This window comes from Pezoporus wallicus, unplaced genomic scaffold (assembly GCF_028554395.1).
Source record: "Pezoporus wallicus isolate ANWC-B61680 ecotype Strahan unplaced genomic scaffold, APGP_CSIRO_Pwel_v1 contig_5261, whole genome shotgun sequence".
Taxonomy (NCBI): domain Eukaryota; kingdom Metazoa; phylum Chordata; class Aves; order Psittaciformes; family Psittacidae; genus Pezoporus; species Pezoporus wallicus.
In genome coordinates, this window is record NW_026642423.1 from 6,076,926 (window position 1) to 6,096,620 (window position 19,695).

Here is a 19,695-nt window from a genome sequence, read left to right on the forward strand (position 1 = left end):
GTGACAAGTGGCATTCCTCAGAAGTTGGTATTGGGAACTTTTTAACATCTTTGTTGGTGACACAGACAGTGGGATTGAGTATGCTCTCAACAAGGTTTCTGATGACATCAAGCTGTGTGGTGTGGTCAGCACTCTGGATGCCATCCAGAGGGACCTTGACGTGCTTGAGAGATGGGCCTGTGAGAACCTCATGAAGTTCAACAAGATCCTGCACCTGAGTCAGGGCAATCCCAAGCACAAATACAGGCTGGGCAGAGAATGGACTAAGAGTAGCCCTGAGAATAAGGACTTCGGGTGCTGGTTAACAAAAAGCTTAACATGACCCAGCAGTATGCACTTTCAGCCCAGAAAAACAACCACATCCTGGGCTCCATCAAAAGTGCTGTTATGAGACCCCACCTGGAGTACTTCATCCAGCTCTGAGGCCCCAACATAAGAAGGATGTGGACCTGTTGGAGTGAGGCCAGAAGAGGCCATGAAGATGATCAGAGGGCTGGGGCATTTCTCCTGTGAAGATAGGCTGAGGGAACTGCATTATTCAGCCCAGAGAAGAGAAGGCTCTGGAGTGACCTTAGAGCAGCTTCCAGTACCTAAAGGGGGCCTACAAGAAAGCTGGAGAGGGACTTTCTAGAAGGACATGTAGTGATAGCACAAGCGGTAATGGCTTTAAGCTGTCAGAGGGTAGATTTAGATTAGATATCAGAAAGAAATTCTTCACTATGAGGGTGGTGAGACACAGGAACAGGTTGCCCAAAGAAGTTGAGGCTGCCCCATCCCTGTTCAAGACCAGGCCGAATGGTGCTTTGAGCAGCCTGGTCTGATGAAAGGTGTCCCTGTCCATGGCAGAGGGGTTGGAATTAGATGATCTGTAAGGTCCCTTCCAACACAGACCACTCTATGATTCTGTGATCTGGCTATGATCTGCTTCCATGATTTGGCTGGGGATGATTTGCTCATCTTGTTTCATGGGTCAGTCCGCAGTGTAGCCTGTAACTCATGTGCCAGGGAAAAGTATTTGTGTCTGTACCCTGTGTTGTGTTTTATGGAGGAGGGTACACAACATTTATATTCCCTTGTCATGAAGGCTGTTGTCTTGGTCCAATTCCTGGGAATTGAGCTTCACCCTTGAGAAGTGATCAGATTAAACGGGTTGTCCTCCCAGACAGGGTGCCCAAGACCTCTAAATAATAAAGTGTAATGATACAGTAATTTTCAGCTGACAACATTTAAGCACCTGAATGAGTTACCATGCTTTTGTGTGCTGGTCGCTCTGTTAATGTGCTGGAGATTTCCCGCACTTAAGTGTGTCAGTGGCTTGCTTGTGCCCTTGAGTTTATTTAGCTGAAAGCAATGAATCAAAGCAGCTTTCTGGTAAGACAAACACTTACCTGTGCCCAAATGCAAAACCCTTCAGAGCAGTATTTACTCATGTCTGACCTCTAATGTGGGCATAACCCTTTCGCTTTTGAGTTGAGTGACTCACTGTGATTGCAGGATGGGTCTGCTCAGTCCAGTGCAGGTGCAGGGTGGACAGCTTCAGTGGTTGTTGAAGTAACAGGGAAATATCAGCCTGGAGAAAAAAAGACCAGATTTCTTTCCCTTGGCATTATGGACTGTGTTTTTTCCATCTCTAGCTTTAATTCAGAAATGTTTCTAATGCACTGGAAAGTCATCCCACAGCGAGTGACAGCACAGCAACAATGTGGCCATGACTAACACAGTTCTTTGTGGTTTTCCCTTTTCCTCTCCTGGTTGTGCAGCTGGGGACATGAAAGTGGGAAAAAGCTTGAAAGCAATTAAACTGGGAAGTAGTTAGCCATAGGAAGAGGAGAATAAAGGAAAACAAGGGAAAATAGGGGAAGGAAAGGACAACAAGGGTTTTTTTCAGGTGTGAAAAGGACATTACATGAACTGCATGAGGTGTGGCATCAACACTGGCAGCAGAAATCCATCTGTACATCCTGCACTGGTCATGAGCCTCAGTTCCTCTACCCTGCTCTGGTTTGATTTTGAAGGTCATTCACCACCCATCTGGGATCAGTCAAATTCCTCATTTCTGTGTTTTGTCTGAGGTGATGCCCATCAGGTTGCTTTTCACCTCTTGTTGTACTGGTGACCTGTTTTCTCTATGCAGGAACTTGTGGTGGCAAAAGTTGGGGAACAGTCCTGTGACCCTGGTTTGTGTCTGACCTCATGTGTCTCTTTACACGAGACTGTTGCTTCTCTGCTTACTGGGGTGCATATCTGTTGGAGAGGCTGCCTCTGTTGGGAGGGGATGGCATAGGCTTTGTTGCTGATATTCAAGGCTAAACTTTGCACTCTCTGCAATGCTGTCTGAATGTTCTTCTCCCTCAGTTGTTTGAGGATAATGAAGGCAGTGGTTTCTTATTTGAATATATGTTGCTTTAGAAGGTTAAGCTGTGGGCTACCTTTGCATACTTCTGTGTTCCATCACCCACATCCCATGACAGCAGGTTTGGTATGTGCTGGTTTAACTGCATTTCCTTCCAGATACTTACCAGTAGAACAATTGCATAAATTTGTTAACGGTGTCAGGGGAAAAGAAAAAGCATGGGGTATTTTGCAAACAAGAGTATGATTTTTATTGTAGCAGTGATATAGGCTGTTTTCTTGGGCTTTGACCTGTATTATTTTGGACTGATTTTGAAGTGCTTGGTTTTTAATAGTTCGCCATTGACTGACACAGGAAGCTACTTGTAAAATTGTAATAGAAAAATAAAAATATTGTACTCTATAGGAAAAACAAGACATCCATGTTGAGCATCAAAAATGGGGAAATTTAGCCTTTGACAGCACGAACAAACTCGGCTGATTGCGGATGTTTCTGAGGGTGCTTTTTAGCTTCTCAACAGCATAGTCAGGACTGGACCTCCTACTTGGGTGTGTGAAAACCCCTTGTCTCTTTTCCTGAGCAGCCAGGGCTAGCCAACATTGATAAGTGTGTTCAGTGTTCAATAAATGGTGTTTATTGTTGTCGGGGAAAAAGTAATTCCCCTTCTGGCAGTGCAGAACGTGTGATTTGTAAATAGAAATCTGGGAGCGGTGCTGTGGCTGCAGATACAGCCAGGGTTTGACAGAAATGCAGCAGAGCTGGGGTACGAATGTGTCAGTGTGCAGGAGCAGAACAGCCCTGTCAAAATGCAGACTCCACTTGCTAGAGACACTGCCCTGAATGAGACCCTACAGAAAACAGATACCGTGCAAAACGGCTCGTGTACCATAATTCCCAGCCACGCTTACCAAGGGGGAATTAACCAAATAATGTAGGGCTGGAAAAACATCTAACAGCTTTATTTGATGTAATTTCAAATGTGAAATATTGTTAAGAAAAGTATCTTACATTGGTCATTTTGTAGATACTGAGATGCCTACTAAGGCTTGTTGCACAGGTCATGGCTGTTTTCCTTTGAGCAGATGATACTACTTGTAAACAGAGAGTGATGTTCTTTCAAAGGATCTCCACTTACTTGGCATGCTTAAGTAGGTTTTCAGCTCTCAGGAGACTTTGCTCAGCTCTGATATCCCACCTGGGGTTCTCTTTGTCATTAATTTTCTCTGGAACAGAAGCACCTTAGCTGCAAATTCAGATGCTGGAGAAGCATTTGGGAATATGCCACTTACTCTATTCCTGCACTTTTTCCTGAGCATCTCTGGCCGCAGCTGGAGGCAGGCTCCTGACAAGGGTGGACACACGTCTATCCTGGCAGTGCTGATCCTGGCATCACCTACAGACTGGGTATGGAGAGGGCAATGAACAATTTAGGTACTGCCCCCTGGATGCCAGTTTATGCAAGCAACCCTGTGGGATTAGCCTCCCTTTCTTAAATACAGGATACTTGTGGTAACTGTAGATATGCTGGATTGTCCCTCACAGCACTTATCTCCCTGATGCGTGCAACCAGATCCCTGCCCTGGGCCTAGCTACTATTTAGTCAGGATATAGATGTTTAGTCTGTTTTAATCTGTTCCTCACAAATCAATCCCAGAAGCCTTACAGCTGTCTCTGCTGCCTTTCTCCCAGCGCTGTGTAGTTTCTTGGTACCCAGCCTGCTGCTGGGGATTTAAAAATGTGTATGTGTATTTTTAACCAAGCAGCTCTTCTGCACTGAGCTCTTGGAGACCGGGAACTGAAGGCTGTGTGCATGGAGGTGTACAGGGAGAGGAAGCTGGAAAAGTGAGGAAGATCCACCAGGATGCTTGCTATCTCTCCCTAACCCCATTGAGGAGCTGCTCAGTGCCCATGCCTTGTTTTTGAGTCTGTCACCTCAGTCGTTGGGGAGCTGCTGGAACAGGCTGGGAACAGGCTGTGCTGGTGCCAATGGCGCTACACAAAAAGGCATTCACACATAACGAAGCTCTGAAACGCCCTGAGCAAAAGTGTCAGCAGCTTGAAATGGGGTCAGCTGTGCTGTGGAGAGAAGCAGGCTGGGCTGGGGGAGCAGGGGAGAGACCTCCCACTCTTCAGCCTGGCTGAGGCAAGGGGCCTCCAAGGCAATGGGGAGTGAGCCTGCTCCTGCTGACTGTCCCTGGGGTCCTTACCCCTGCTGCAGATCAGGGTCTGGTGGCCCTGGTTTTCTTCAGGCCTCATGTAGGTACCCAAAAAAGCATCGTTCCAGCCACAGAGCTTGGCTTTCTGAAGCTGCTGTAGGCAGACACTGCACACAGACTGGCAGCTCAAGTAACCTCCTGAATATCTGTGATTCCCTAAGCAGCCATGGGCAAGTTGCCACCTTGCTCTGTGCCTCAGTTTCCCCTTTTTTATAACAGGATAATAATGCTGATCTACGAAGGGAAGGGAGGAGGTGGGGAAAGGATGTTTGTGTCATTCTGGCTGTCCCTGCCTGCGGGGCTGCTGTTCCTGAAGAGTTAAGAGGAGGTTGGTTTTGAGGCTAAGGCAGAAGGGTACTTGCCTTTGCCACTGAACTAGTGGCTGGCTCTAGCCACATGATAACACCTCTTCATGCTGTTTCCTTAAAACAAGAAGGTACGTCCCACCAGGTCCCGGCAGCACCAAGAGCTTTTTAAACCTAGTTCTGTCCCAGCCAGTCTGTGGTCCCCATTTGAAGGTGTCATGCCTCTGGCTAAAGGAAGCTCTTCAAGTTGAGTCATAAGGACCCACTACAGAAGGGTAGGTAAAACACTGGCCTTCCACAGGCTATACTTGCTTCCTGAATCAATTTTGAGAGAAAAAGATTTTTAAGGCTGTACCGAGTGGGAGCAAAGCCTTCCCCTGCCTCCTAGATATTTAGTAGCAACTGAGCTGCTAAAACACTCTGCCAGCAGAAATTCTCTGCAGTGCAGCACCTAGGGTTCAGCCAGCAGCGCTACCTGCTCTGAAGACATGAGATGCAGACCTGAGGGCATATGGGATGTAGTGTTGCTGTTCCCCATACTGGAATGCATAGTCAGAGTGTAGATACCAGCTGGATGTGTGTTCAGGATTATTACAAGTGCAATCACCAAATGTTGTTTCCTGAAACCCTGGGGCTGCTTTGCAGCAAATTAAAGAAAGGAGCAGAAGCCTATATGCTATTTCACTGGTCAAAGTGCAGAGAACAAATTAAAGTGCCTATTTTAGCACAGTGAGGCAGCTGTGCTCTTCTCAGGGCAGTGGCTGAGATGCCACCTATCCATGCTTGATGGAGGGGAAAGCATCTGTCCTAGCAACAGGCAGTTAGTCAGAAGTGGAGGAGCTGGCTAATGCTTGCTGTTGAGAAAATCTTTGGATGACAGCTTGGCAAGGACTGAGGGGCAGATGCAAGTCACAAACATCCCCACTAAGCAGTGTCAGATGCTTTTTATGGGTCTGTCACATGCCATGTGAGAAGAGGCTGTGATCTATGCAATGGAGCTTCCTAGGGCTCAGCAGCAGTGAGTGTGAGGTGTTCCATGGGATTTGTTCACTGTTGGTTGTGACTCTGAGTTACCCTCAGCAGAATGAACTAAGGGAAATGGGTTGCAGGAACACTCTTCAGCTGCTTCTCTGCAAAGGCAGGCAGCTACTTAAAGAGCCTGTAGTAGTTTTTAAGCAGTACAAATGCATTAGATATATCATGTTACCGTTAAGCCTTGGTGCACTCTGGAAATGTCTGGCATTCTTATTCTTCTTTTAGCAAAATGAGGTTTAGGAAGTTCAAGTGACCAGAATCCCAATACATTTCTGCCTGAGGAGAAAATGTAAAGGTGGGGGTGTTGCTGTGCCTTATCACAGGCATTAGAAATGATGATTGGATGTGTTTGACTGTGCTTATTCTTTATTTCTAACATAGTTTTCATAGCAGAAACAAAATTGGAAATCAGAGAAAATGTCACCTCAGAGTTAATAGATCAAAAGAACCAAGTTGCTCAGAGGATGTAATCCCTCCCCATACATGTATATAGATGATGGGTGTGTTCAACTGTTTCAGCACCCAAAATACCATAGGGAGATTCTCAGTGCTTTATTTTAACCCTTTGCATATTATGTCTTATATTTGCATGAGATGACTGAGTTAAGCTAAATCACATCAAATCTAGGGTGAAGTTTTCCTTACTTGGTGTTTAAGAGCTTACACTTTGGAGTAAATTCAGCCTGTGATGTGCTTATTTTTGGATGCTTCTGGACTCTTCCTGTGTGGTCCAGAGCTGAGAAAGTCACTCTGTTATCAGCAGGTTTTAGTTTGCTAAGCAGCACCTACCTGTCTTCTAAAAAAAGTTCTTACAGCTCTGTAGTCAGTAAAAGGTTGCAAATGGTTGTTATAAAGGGCTGGCGGCTTTGAAACAAAAGAATAGCTCCTTTCCTTTTCCAGGTGAAAACTTGTCCCAAAGATGAAGTGATTTGCTGAAGGTCCCTCAGAAAATGTAGAGCAGAGACAGGAAATGAACCCAAGTCACCTGACAACCCCATTTGATGCTGTTAACCAATCTGCCTGCCTGCATTATGGGAAACTTAGCAAAAAACATGGGTAATGAAGCTGCCCAGAAGAATGACTCTGCTGCTATACAGCAGATAATCCTTTAGATTTAAGAAACAACATAACTTGTAAGTAGGGAGTTTACAAAATATATCATCTGAAGACAATGCCATGTTTAATGCATTTGGTGCCAATGATTTGCTTTCCCTTCCTATACTGTTTACAGAGCAGCTAGTGCAGAGCCATTGAATTTGCTATTGAAGATGAAAGGCTTGTTGTTTTTCAAAGCCCTTTGTACTTCTTTACTCCTAACTGGAGCTGTCACTGCAGATGCTTTTTATTTCCTTTATCACTGGAGGTCTGAAGTCCTGTCTTTAAAGATTTCCTCAATTCAAAGGAAGATTTCTTTTGCTCTTAGTCCCAAGTGACCTGGAAGGTCTTTGCTCTTTTGTTTGGGCTGAAGACTCCACAGGCAATGCTAATGCCTTCGAAGGACTGCTGAAAACCTTTAACCCTCAGACAGCCAATGTCCCATCTGAAGTCCTTCGGTGAAGTCATGAGGAATTCAATCTGTCCTGCTCATTTCTCTGGCCTGGGAATGATAATACCGCTCTTGAACCATAGAGATGGAGTGAAAAATTTCTGGTGACTATTAGTGTGTTTACAATGGTACACAAAGGATGCAGCTTCCTCCCTCACAACAGCCACAGAAAGCATGTGTTAGCTACTGTACAACATTCCCATTCCTTTCCTCCCACTCCATCAGATTATCACTGAAGTTATTTAACAGGCAAGTAATCAAGGCAGCAGAATCTTCCCCATTTCAAAGTTGAGGCACTGAAGCTGTGGGAGGTCAAGTAATTTGCCCAAGATCATGATAAGAAGATGAGACACAGCTGAGAATTGAAACTAAGGTCCTGCTTTGATACCTTAACAACCTGATTATCTTCTTGTGTGCCATCTCCCATGCATGGAAATAGGCTGAATTGGAGGATTTACTCTCCTTCATCTAGCCTGTCAGTTGGTGGGTCTGTTACTGATCTCTCTGATCAGACATTAAATCTGCATGATCTCATTTTTAAAAAAAATGTTCTAGCCAATGAGTTCTCTTAGATTCAGTCTAATTGGTCCTTAATGGCAGTCTGATGGACAGTCTCTGCAATGCCTATTCCAAGCACGCAGCCTTCCCACTCAGCCTACACCAGCAGGGTTATCTGTCAGTCAAACTAATGCTCCTAAATGGCTACATTGCCCAACTGGAAAGCAGTCTATGCAAATCTCATAACGAAGCTATACTGAGCAGAACTGGATCCTCAGTGTTCTCCAAAGCTCTCCCCATCAGTGCATTCAAGTGACTTTGACTGATGAAATGCTCTTCAGCTAAATGTGCTTTTCATCTGCAAATGTGTTTTCTGTAAATGACTCATAAAAGTGATTTGAACTGGTATTTTCTCAGGTTGCCCTATAGCCCTGCTGCCAACACATGCCCCTTGTTGACCTATGGGATAGCCCTGGAGGGGAGCTGCCTGTGAATTGTGTGGGGCTGAAAAGCCCATAGCCCAGCACACTCATCTTAGTGGAATGAGAAACAGTCCCAAAGTCTCAGTGTTCACAATGACCACAGAGAATCTTGCTGTCCTTGCTGAGGAGTTTGAACACTGAGCGAAGGGTGAATTGATACTGAGTGTGCTGAAACCAAAGAAGGAATGCATTTAGATACATTTTCAGTGTTCTCCACTTATAAGGAAGTGATGGCACCTGGACCCTGGGAGACCTAAATAACTATTTGCTTGTTCACATAAAATGTTTCCTTCCTGTTTTATTTCTTGGGATAGTGTTTATACAGCACACAAACATCTTCCTTCTGTGCATCCACATGTGAACTACTTCTTTGTTGTTACTGATCACCCATTACAGAATTGAAATTAGACATGCATAAGTGTGAGGAAGGCATCATCACTGCCAAAGAAAACTTGTGTCTTGCATCTCAAGTATCAGGTTATCAGAGAACTGCGTAAAGAGTAATCAAAATGCATATGGCTACCACTGAAGGTGACTGTCTTTTAGCAGGGAATGTAGTTCTTTCTCTCTCTGTTATATTTGGTCAAATTGCACAATATCAGTACAAAAACATTCTCCAAAGGAGTAGCTTCAGTCACATTAGAAGTCTGTACAGAACTGGAAAGTTAATGTGAATCTTTTAAATCCTAGAGCATTGCCCTCTCTTTGCTTTCTCAAACAGCTTCATCTGAGAACAGCACAAGCTCTCTACCTGATTCTGTTAACAACTTTGCTGATTTTTATTGTAAAAATGTTTTGTTGATTTTTATTTTTGTAAATTTTAATCTCTTCCAAAAATATCCTAAGTGCACTGAATATTATGTCCTGCCACAGAACCCTTTGGCTTAATAATTAGGAGATTGATCACCACCAGTAGCAAGCATGAAAGTTTAAACGGTATATAACTATTGTCTGTACTAACGCAATAAAAGTGGGTTTACTTTTACAGTGGTAATTTTAGCAGCAATCTAAATCAACACCCTGTTGATGATCAGGGTACTCTTTCTTTAAAGAGAAATGGAGTGCTAGTTAGTATTATAGGTACATTATTGTCTTTACCTTCTGCAATCAGCTTTTATTCATAATTTTATAATAGGTGTAAATTTTTATATTTCCTTAGGCAAGCACAAGAATGAACTGAGCTTCTAGAAAATTACTTAAAATAGGCAATACTGTATGGTGTGTAAAAGGTCAATGGATTCGAGTGCTGAGCTCTGCAAATGGGCAGCCCTGCTATGCTGGGGCTGGCAGTCAGGCAGCGTGGTTGGGGGTGTTTGAAGTGTGATGGGATGTTTTCTGTATAGATGTATGTTAGGGAATTTGGGAGGGGAGAGGGAGAATGGTGGGGAAAAATTCTGTGGTATGAGGCACAGCCGGTGGGTGAATGGTGTTGGAAGAAGGAATCATCTTGCATGAGGCTGGAGGATTTGCTTCTGTGACATACAGGGCACCTGCAGCTGTGCCTTGTTCTCACTCCTCAGTCCTAGGCTTCCGAAGGCTGTGACCAGATGTAGGAGCAGTGAGGGAGACCAGGAAAGTGGCTTTGTACCTTTGCGTGATACAATGACAAACACAAAGAGGAACTCTGGAAAGCTTTAACTTTGATGCTCTTGAGCAGTACCACAACCGTGGGGCAGCCAGTTTTATTTTCCCATTCTCTTGATAATGTTGCTTTAGAAAGTTGGAAGAAATCACTGAGCTGTGGCTGGGCTAAGTGTCACAAGTGCTCAAGGCATGGAAAGTTTGTTGCTCCACACAACTCTATTCCCAGGCTGCTCTGGCTCAGACAAGCAATGTGGTGGCAGGTCATACTTGCATCTCTTCCAAGGGGGGGAGCTTTTGTTTTTCCTGTTTTCTAGGTTCAGCCAGTGGAGTCTGAGTCAGTTACAGGATAACCATCATACCTCTCTGTGGAAACTCTAGACGGATACATGCTTGTGATTGATTTGAGGATCACCGCTTACATCAGTAGTGCAATTCCTGTTGGCTCCAAGGAGAATCTGTTCAGCTGAACATCTAGACAGATAGGTTAATTATTAGCTTTTCTTCTCCTTTAGTGTCCGGATGGTCCCTTGCCATCCTCTTCCAAAACAAGACTGCCCTTGAATGAGTTTGAATGCATATACAATGTACTGCTCCCACCTGACTAGAAACAGCTGTTCTGTGTGCATGGCTGCATAGCACAAAATGCTGAGGACCTGAGGCTGACCCTTCTCAAATAGGAGTCACTGCCCTCTGTCTTCTTGTCTCTTATCTTTCAAACTATCCTCCTATATGATTGCTGTTTTGTAAATGCTCATGAAAGTTGGTTGCAAAGTGCTATCAATGCAATTTTCAAGCAAAAGGAGAGAAATGGTAACCTATTCTGTGCAGTATAACTGAAGGCAGTGACATGCATTACGTTGTAGTTGGTCTTTTTATCTCCTATCCTTTTTACTTTTTTTTTATCAGTAGCAAGGTGGCAATAAGTCAGCTTAGGTTGACTGCTCCTTGCCTGAAGGGCCATACCAGTGTATCAAGAGATGACTGTGATGACCTTCCAGGCAGTTTGAATGGTAAGCCTTGTACGTTCACCAGTCTGGAAGATTCCTCATGAAAGCACTTATTATCAGTGCAAGTTCAGATTCTATGGTAGAAACAGCCTCCTTTGCAAGCAACAGGGGTGGGCTTGAGTCACGTCCTGGTTTCTTGGGCCTGATCAATTTGGAGAATAACATATTTCCCTGGGCAGGAGTAGGCTGTAGCTTCTTGAGTTGCTTAGTCAATTTTGTTCATTTAGCAGTGGTAGGTTGTGTATAGCATCCTGCCTTGCTTTGTGCTGGAGAGGTAAGGACTCTTAAGGGAGAGAGTTAAGGGACTCTTAAGTCATCTTTTCTGCCACCAGTGACAGATGGGGCTGGCTTTGATATCTCCTTGCTTTTTCCTTGGGAATTCAAATGGAATCAGTAGCTGGAGAGCTGATGAATGGCATTGCAATTGTATTTTGGTACCAGCGAGGAAATTCAGAGCTGATTACCTTACCCTTCAAGGCTAGAGAGAGACTTCCACAGCTGATGGAAAAGATAAGGGATGGGGAGTCTGTGTGTGGCCTTCCACACACTGAAGAGCAGAGAAACAAATCCATCTGTTAGCTGATAGAGAGAGCCCATCCCCATGGTTCTGGAATGACTTGGGGAACAAGCACTCTCCAACAGCATACTGAAAGCAGGAAGTTCAATGAAGTGAGCTTCTGTTGTGTGCCCTGAAGCCAAAGAACATTTATTTCAGGAACAATAGTTCCAGAGCTAGCAGTGACCTTTTGTTATCGTATCCTCTGGGGCAGGTGCTTGGCTCTGGTGCTCTGAGTAAGGCAGTCCATTGTTTTGGTTTTGGCTTTCTTTGCCTTCCCATTTCTGGCTCACTTTGGTTCATCGCAACTCAAATTACTCTCATTCCTCCTTGTTCCTGCCAGGATGGGGCATGGTAATATGGTAAAGCAGAAGGTACCACATGCATAGTCTGTTTTCACTAGCTAGATACAGCTGTGCAAGCCTGTGGTCCCAAAGCTCTTTCATTAACCTGTGAGTGGGCAGGGAACCTGTAACTTTCAATGAGTCTTTTGCTGAAGAAACCACTTTGTGACTTACACTACAGCAAGATGTTAAGTGATGCAGAGTTGTCCCTTTCCAGGCCATCCACCCAGCCTCTGATGGAGAAGAATGAGCTTCTAACTGCTGTCTAAGCTGTGTTTGGCCATCTTGCCATTGGGCTGGCCTTTGCTTGTTACACATCAATACAAGCTGCCAGAGATTTACAAAGCAGATACAGCTTTCATTGGCATGGCCGGAGTCATCTGTTCTGCATAAAAGGGGCTAACCATCATCTGGCATATCTCTGCACCACTGGGATCTGTTGTAAAGAGTGAGGGGCTGAGTACTCCAATAACATGACTATAGAACAGGATTTAGTCACTGTAAGCAATGGCTCTCCCCTGATGTGGTTGCTTTCGAGCTAGAATGAGCTGGGCTCCTTCCTCATGTAAATCACCTGAATCCACCATGTCTGGCACAGTTATAATATCTGTCACATATGCATTTTCTTGGTGCCCGTAGCTTCAGTTTCAGGGGTGAGTGCCCTCCCCATGGAGAAGTTTGTTCTGGCAACCAGCATGTAGCTGAGGTATCTGAGAGTCTGCCCAGTAAGGGAGGGCTGGATAGCATGGATAGATGGGGCAAATGTGGCCCATGTGGGTGACACATAACCATTCTTTTCTCTCTGCTCTTCCCTAACAGCAAACTCAACCCCAGAGCTTGTCCTCCTTTGCTGGCTGGTAAATGAGCCATGTTTACTAAAGAAGCAGCGAGGAATTGTAAACCTGTATTGCCATTCATTGGCAATAACCTGCCTCATTGCATGTGCTTTGTCTGTGCCAGCACACCACCAGCAAGGTGGAGAAGCTGCAGAAGAGTGCACTGGCAATGCAGTTTTCTTCAGCTCTAGAAGATCTGGGAATGTAATGGTCTTACAGAGTCAGAGATGTGCATGGTATCTGAGATTTAGCATGTCTGAGGTTTAGGAATCTTCCTGTCCTGAAGTAGAACATGCTGCCTGCATTTTGAAATTATGAAAACATGAAAAACAGGGCTTCAAGTCAGTGAAAATATTTTTTACATGTTCTAATTGTGAGCTTTTGCTACGTGTTTGCAGCTTTTTTAAACTATAACAACTAAAATATTTGAAATTACATGTTTGAGTAATTTTGAAACATTATTCTCTCTCTCATTTCTTACATAAAGACTATCTTCTCAATTCCTTGCCTCTAAAAGACCCCATTTTTCCACCAGTTGGTAAATCTGCTTGATTCAATTAAAAGAGCTTTTGTGGAGCTGCAAATTTGGGGAATTTCACTCTCAAATGCTAAATGGTAGCAAGAAGTTTACCACTGGACATAAGATTAACCCCAGAACTAGTTTTTCCTAGTTTTTAGCTAATTTTTAAATGCTGGTTAATTCTGTGTTTGGTTTTAGTCTGGAAATCGCAGTAAGAAGCCTCATAAAGCAGTGTCTCATTTGATAATGAGACACCAGACTGAGATGTGCATCCACATGTTTTATAGCAAGCAAAGACATTAACTATTCATTCACTGGCAGTTGATTCCAATTCTCTATAAAGGGCTTTAAGAAAATGTGTGTTCTTGAGTTTTACCCTCAGGTAAGTCTCCCCTCATACTAGGTCTTGTAGCTACATGACTAATAATGTTGGACACCATAGTCCGAGCCACCTAACAGCTTAGCACCACAGTAAATCTATTCACTTCTTACAGCATGTGCTGGGTTTTAACTAGACTTTGCTCCAGCTCTGTGTCCCTAGAACACAGAATTGCCTTATTGGTGACAACCCACTGAAATCAGTGGCGTTATATGTGTGGATCTAGTCCTGTGTGCTCCTCTTGTCTTCCACAGCCACATATGCCATGCCACAACTTCAGCCTGGTGTGTGACCTGCCACTGGGCGGCATGATGCCTGCTCCAATGCTGGCATATTAAAATACCTGGATGTATACATATTCGTATGTAATAGTTTGAAAAGCTCAGCCTAAAGAAGGTTGAACTGAGATGAAGAAAGTTCATCAGATGAAGAAAGCAGCCCTGTCTGGCCAAGATACAAGGAGAGGAAATCTCTGCTGTAACCAATGATAACAAACCACACCAATTACTCAATTAAAGCTAAACCCATCTTTAATCAAGACAGTCAATTTAAGAGGCCCTTGGGATTTTTCAAGAAGGAGGAGCCCCTAATCAGTGCAAAGGGAATTGCTCCTATTTATTGCAAGGTTGAATTTGCCCCCGAATTTACAAGTGCTAATTTTGAAAAAGAAAATCAATCATTAGTTTTTAATAAAGAACTTTCTCCTTGTGAGTTGTGGGGAGGGAATGAAAGCATTTCCCTGCACGGTTTAAAGTTCATTATTGCACAGATCAGGGAAAGTGTGCAAGAAAAGTGCAGTCAGATGAATATTCCTTGCTTAACCTCCAAACCAGTAATTTAGAGAAAAAAAAAAAAAAGCAATTATTTCTAAATCTGAGTTCCAGGTGACTACCTTTTATCTGAGCTCCATTAAATTATTCCCTTGCTAGATTCTCATGAAATAGGCTGTTTGTTCGAGCAGCTGTTGACTCCCTGTGATCATTTTGAAACCAAAACATTCTGTTTTCATTAGCAATGTTTCATCTTCCACCCTGGTGACATGAGGGGCTTGAGGAAGGTGTTTGTGCCTAGGTGTCAACTTTCTGCACTGAATCCCTGTTTCTTCACTGGTGTGGGGACAGACTGGATGAACTGCTTCCTGCTTGTCTCTCTTGTTGCGGGTACAACAGAAAAATGTGAGAGCATTTGGCAGCAGTGCTATCTCCAACCATGTCAAGAGACAATGTCCTCAGCCTCATTCTCACCACACAAACTTGTAGCTAGATCCCTTACGCTCATTCCCACTGCAGTGTCTCAGCAAGGTCTCTTTTCAGTCTCAACTAAGATAATTTCTTCCTTCCTTGGTTGCCGTATGTGATTTCTTTGTCCCCAGGGTTTATTTCAGTGTGGCAACCACCAGACAGTTTTTTCTACAGTCTCCTGTTTATTCTGGACTTACACATTACAAGTTTCCTACACAGCCCTTTTGAAAACCACAAATGTATTTGTTTTTACTGCCTCTAGTCCAAGTAGCTGTTCTGAAATCCCATAGGGATGGAGCATTAGGGGCAGACAGATGTGATGAGCTGGGGCTGCTCCACATAAAGTGCAGCTGGTTGGAAATAGTCTTGACTTTTTCATAAACTGAAGTGTTCTCCAGCCCTGTTTTCACTGACCTGATGTATTCATATGCTGAGGTGACTGGGCAGTAGAACTCCCTCAGCATTTCCCAGGTGGTGTTTGCTTGAGGCATGTTTGCCTTGACAGATTTCTTCCCATGCATGAATTCTGAGGCAGAATTTATATTTTATAAAGCTTTATATATCTCTGCCCATGATTTTTATTGCAAATTGAGCTCCCCTCATGTTGTATTGCTTCTTTTTTCCTCTCGTTCGTGACCTCACAGTCATCAGTGCCTGAAAGTCTGCCTTTACATACCTCATTTTCTCTCTCTGCTGTCCTGAGAAGGGCTCTATATCCATGACCCAGTGTATGCAGCTTTGATGCTAGTTACTGGGGTCTGAAGGGCAGTTCACATGCCTTGAGAGACTCAGGGCTATGTAGGTGTGTAGAAGAGCCCAGAAGTCTGGGATTCCCAGCCAGGAGCAGCAGTGGGAACTGAAAGCTTGTTGTGAGGCTTTCAGGCTCCTGCCTCCATGCTGGGGAGCCTGCAGTCTCCCAGACCCCAAGGATTTGCAGGGTCCTCACTGCGGGAATGAGGTGGGTTTCCTGAGCATCCAGGTGGGACTGAGATCTGTGGACCCAGATGTCTTCACTCCTGCCAACACCAAGGAGGAGATTCCTATCAAACCATTTTACAACAGGTTTAGCACCCCAGACAAGGCAGAGCATAGATGAGAAGAGAACCAGGCTCTTAATCTCAAAGGATGCAATGGCATTTTACCTTCTTATGCTCTGAATTATTCTGTCACAAACATCTTGAATGTCTAGTTATCTGTTCTAAAATGATCAGTAGACTGCTCATCAATCAGCCTTATTTAACAACTAACATGCTGCAGGTGTTTTAGCAACCTGAATGTTTGGGCTGAAATGATTGCATTGTCTGGAGCTCTGTGCCTGAACTGGGAGGGAGATTCTGGTGCCCTTGAGCTACTTGTGTGATGCACTGCAGTTTTACAATGGATTATGAAGTCAAGGCTGAAGAAAGTGAAAACTTTTCTCTCCTGGGCAATTAAAGAACCCAGGTTATTTTGCCTTAGGAATACAACTGTACCTGCCTGCTTCTCCTATTTCACTGCAAGTTGCCCTTGAATGGCAAAGTGATTCTTGCATGTGTAGAAAGTGGGGGCCTGAAGGAGTGTTCAGCACTCACAGGAGGACTGGCTTTTTGGAGAAGCTGATTAGTCAGTACAGTGGGTTTCCTTCCTGCTTGCCATACACCAAAGCCCAAATCTAATTTTAGGCATTAAACTGAATACTAACTCTTGAAAACGTATGGCATCAATTCTGATTGCTGATAATTTTTGGTAAGTTGGCTTAATGCAAACAAATCCTATAAGTTGTTTTCCATTCCCCAACAGGGGATGTGAAAAAAGGAGGAAGCTGTAGGGCTGAGAGAGACCAGATCTGACCAAGCTAGCTCCAACATGATTCCTCATTTAGCTGTCTGTCCTCCCTGTAGGATCAGCTGCTTCAGAGCAGAGGAGTCCTGCTCTGGAACTCGTGTAAGTTGGAAAGAGACCTCACCAATAGCTCTGCACTTACAAGTGTACTGAGTGGTACAGAAAATACAAAAGACTACCCTGAAATGCATGAATGGTGAATTAAAGAGTTAATGAATCCTCAAGAAGGAGTAAGTTTGCATACAGAAATCGGAGACAGAAGGCTCACCAGTACATTTCTCTGGCCAAACCCACAGACAAGGATTAACTGAGAGTCTTTGGGGACACAAACAGAACAACGTTATTCCGAGGCTGAGAGTTTGTTTCGCCATTCATTCTCTGTATGTCACTGTGGTATATAAGTGCTGCTGTGGGTAAAAGAAGAAATAACATTATATTCATTCCCTGCATTCATCTCAAGACACGTTCTGAAATTTAAACATTTGATAGTGCTCTCTTATTTTGTATTGACCCACTTCACTTTTTCCCCCATGGAAGTCTGTCCGTCTGGGGACACTCCACTGACACGATCCATTGGGACTTACTGCAGATATTTCCGTGAGTAATGTGCTTTGGTTGTGTTCCTGTTCTTTCCGCATTCCCTGGCTAGGAGTGCTCGAGCAAACAGATATTGTATGAGGAATGTTTGAGGGAGTGGGCTGATTTGAAGCAATTGTCCAGAATATCCATGAAAGAGCTTCACAATGAGAGCTGTGCAACCTGCTCTGTGAACCTCTTTCTAAGGTGTGTGCTCATCCAGGTGAGAAACTGAAGTGTACAGTGTAGCCTGTGTGTCCTGTTGTGCCTCCACATATTGCAGATCACTAATGCTGCCAAAGTACCTGAAATTGTTTGCAGAAACTACCTGACAAATAGTTCTGATAAACCAAATAAACCATCTTTGTTTATAAGAGTAAAAAGCAAAAGTCAGAAATTGAGCAAGCTCAATTAATTAATCACCCATCTCCAGATCTGGCAAAATAACTTGGAGGAGGCTGGAGTCTCTTTTTGGTCTATTTTCAGCCAGTGCTGGAAGGAAAAGTGACAGAAATCTCTCTGCAAAGCCTGTTCTGATGAGATTTCCAGCCAGTTTCATGAATGAACTTGGTTTGGATTAACTGTGAATAAGCCCTTGGGCAGAACTAGCTAATCACAGACACTTCTGTGAATGGGGTTCTGACCCAACACTCAATAAAGGCAATGAGAAACCCACTGGAGCAGCTTATCTGATATCTGGGGAGCCTCTTTGCAGTTCTCTCCAAAGCAGCTGGAGTCAGCTATTCCCAAACACTGGAAACTGGACGAGGGTGAATTTTGCTTATGGTCCATTCACCCATTTTATGGGCCTTTCCATCAGGCCCAGGGACCATATGCTGGTGATTTAAAAACCGGTGTAGCAGATGAGACCTCGTAAGAATCAAGCTTGTATTTTCCTCCTGCTGCCTTGTTTCCCAGCAGTAATTAACAGAGACAGATGCCTGCTTCTTCTGGGATTGTTTAACCTTGGGGACAGTTTGAGGTCTGTCCCTGGAGGCTGTCTCCACAAGTAACATGTTTTTGAAATTATGCTCCTCTATTGATCCCCTGCCTGAACAATTTCTGGTGGTTCTTGCTCTGAGCACAAGGGTGTCTGCAATCAACCTTCTGACGATATTTGAGGAGAGCTCTGTTTTAAAAGGCTGCCTCTCCTGAAGCATGCTGTCTATTTTAAATGTGAAAGACTATATGAGAGGATCTGAAACAAAGAGATTTTTGAAAGCTTGGGAACTTTTAATCCTTGAGCCTGAGCCCAGCCACACCTTCTGACTTTAGTTTGGGAGCCTCTGATTCAAACACACCTTTTCCACCTGACTTCCAAACCTGGAGCACACCATGGAATAGTTTATGTTGGATATCCCCTCTCCAATCCAAAGGAGGCCAGAAGTCTTAAAAAGTCAAATTCTATCAGATGCTTTTGCCTCTAAATGAGTTCTTCAACATGCTACGAATGATTGATCTTGTGAGATTTCACAATGGTGGAAATCTTACGAGACTTTCCCTTGCTTTGCTTTGAAATGCCCACCCGTGTGTCTGGGTTTCTCCTGTGCACCCAAATCCCAGCTTTAAGCTAAGCAGAAAATTTGAGTGACTGTTTCAAGGTAGGGATAAAACCTTTCTGTATTTTAAGGAGACTTCAAAAACATGATAAATTATCTTCAATACCAAGCATAGGAAGAGCTCAATTTGAGATGAGGAAAAGTGTGAGTTAATGAGGTTTGGGTCTTTACCAAGTGATTATGGGATAATTAATTTAGTAAGATACATCTGTGGACCCAGCTGAGCTGCACTGGAGTGGTGAGGATGTAAGGCAGTTTAAAAGACAGCATGTCCTACTACTCTACCTGGGTAGCATTACTGTGGGGGAAGGATTTGTTGAATACTCCTTGATGATGAAGCATTGGCTTCATGGCACAGGGGCTAGTATTTGTTTTTTCAGGTCTGTGAGTAGCACAACAGTGCTGTTGTAGCATGATTGCAACATGTGTAAGAACTGCTTTTTCTTATCCTGTTGTACTCCTGATTGTGTTTGCTATGCTGCCATCAATGCATGCTATCCTTGAATGCAAATGCTATGAGTTCTTAGTAGACAGGAATTCTAGGGTCTTTGCTGGCTTTTATTTTTTTTTTTGGCTTATGAGCACAACTGAAGCATATTTGAAGGACTAGTTTGTATCATAAAGAGAGAAAGAATATAAGCTTCTAGGTTTCCCTGATATTGCAGCTTGACAACCTCTTATTGCCTTGTAGCCCTGAGGAATGAAAGAGTTAATGTGTTCTCCAGCATCTTTGTTGTTCCTGCAGAATAATCACCTTTTTAAAGATGCTTGCCTTGGTATTACAATGTAATACTCTGACTGACTAAACCCTAAAAATCTGGGGGCTGGTAGATAAAA

The 19,695-nt window shown here is 43.8% G+C and overlaps 1 protein-coding gene across 2 annotated transcripts in view; it reads left to right on the forward strand.

Moving 5' to 3' along the window:
* Positions 1 to 5,125: 5,125 nt before the first annotated feature.
* The window catches only part of SLC15A2 (solute carrier family 15 member 2), a 67,777-nt gene continuing 53,207 nt past the window's right edge, over positions 5,126 to 19,695 (forward strand). The window contains exon 1 of one of the 2 annotated variants that reach the window (XM_057430327.1): positions 5,126 to 5,149. Coding sequence is in view for 1 of the 2 variants with exons in the window: in XM_057430320.1 (XP_057286303.1) it covers positions 17,254 to 17,320 (67 nt within the window). In the remaining variant the exon portion in view is untranslated. Of the gene's footprint in view, positions 5,150 to 17,185; positions 17,321 to 19,695 lie in introns of those variants that run through there. The other variant, XM_057430320.1, reaches the window with a different exon arrangement.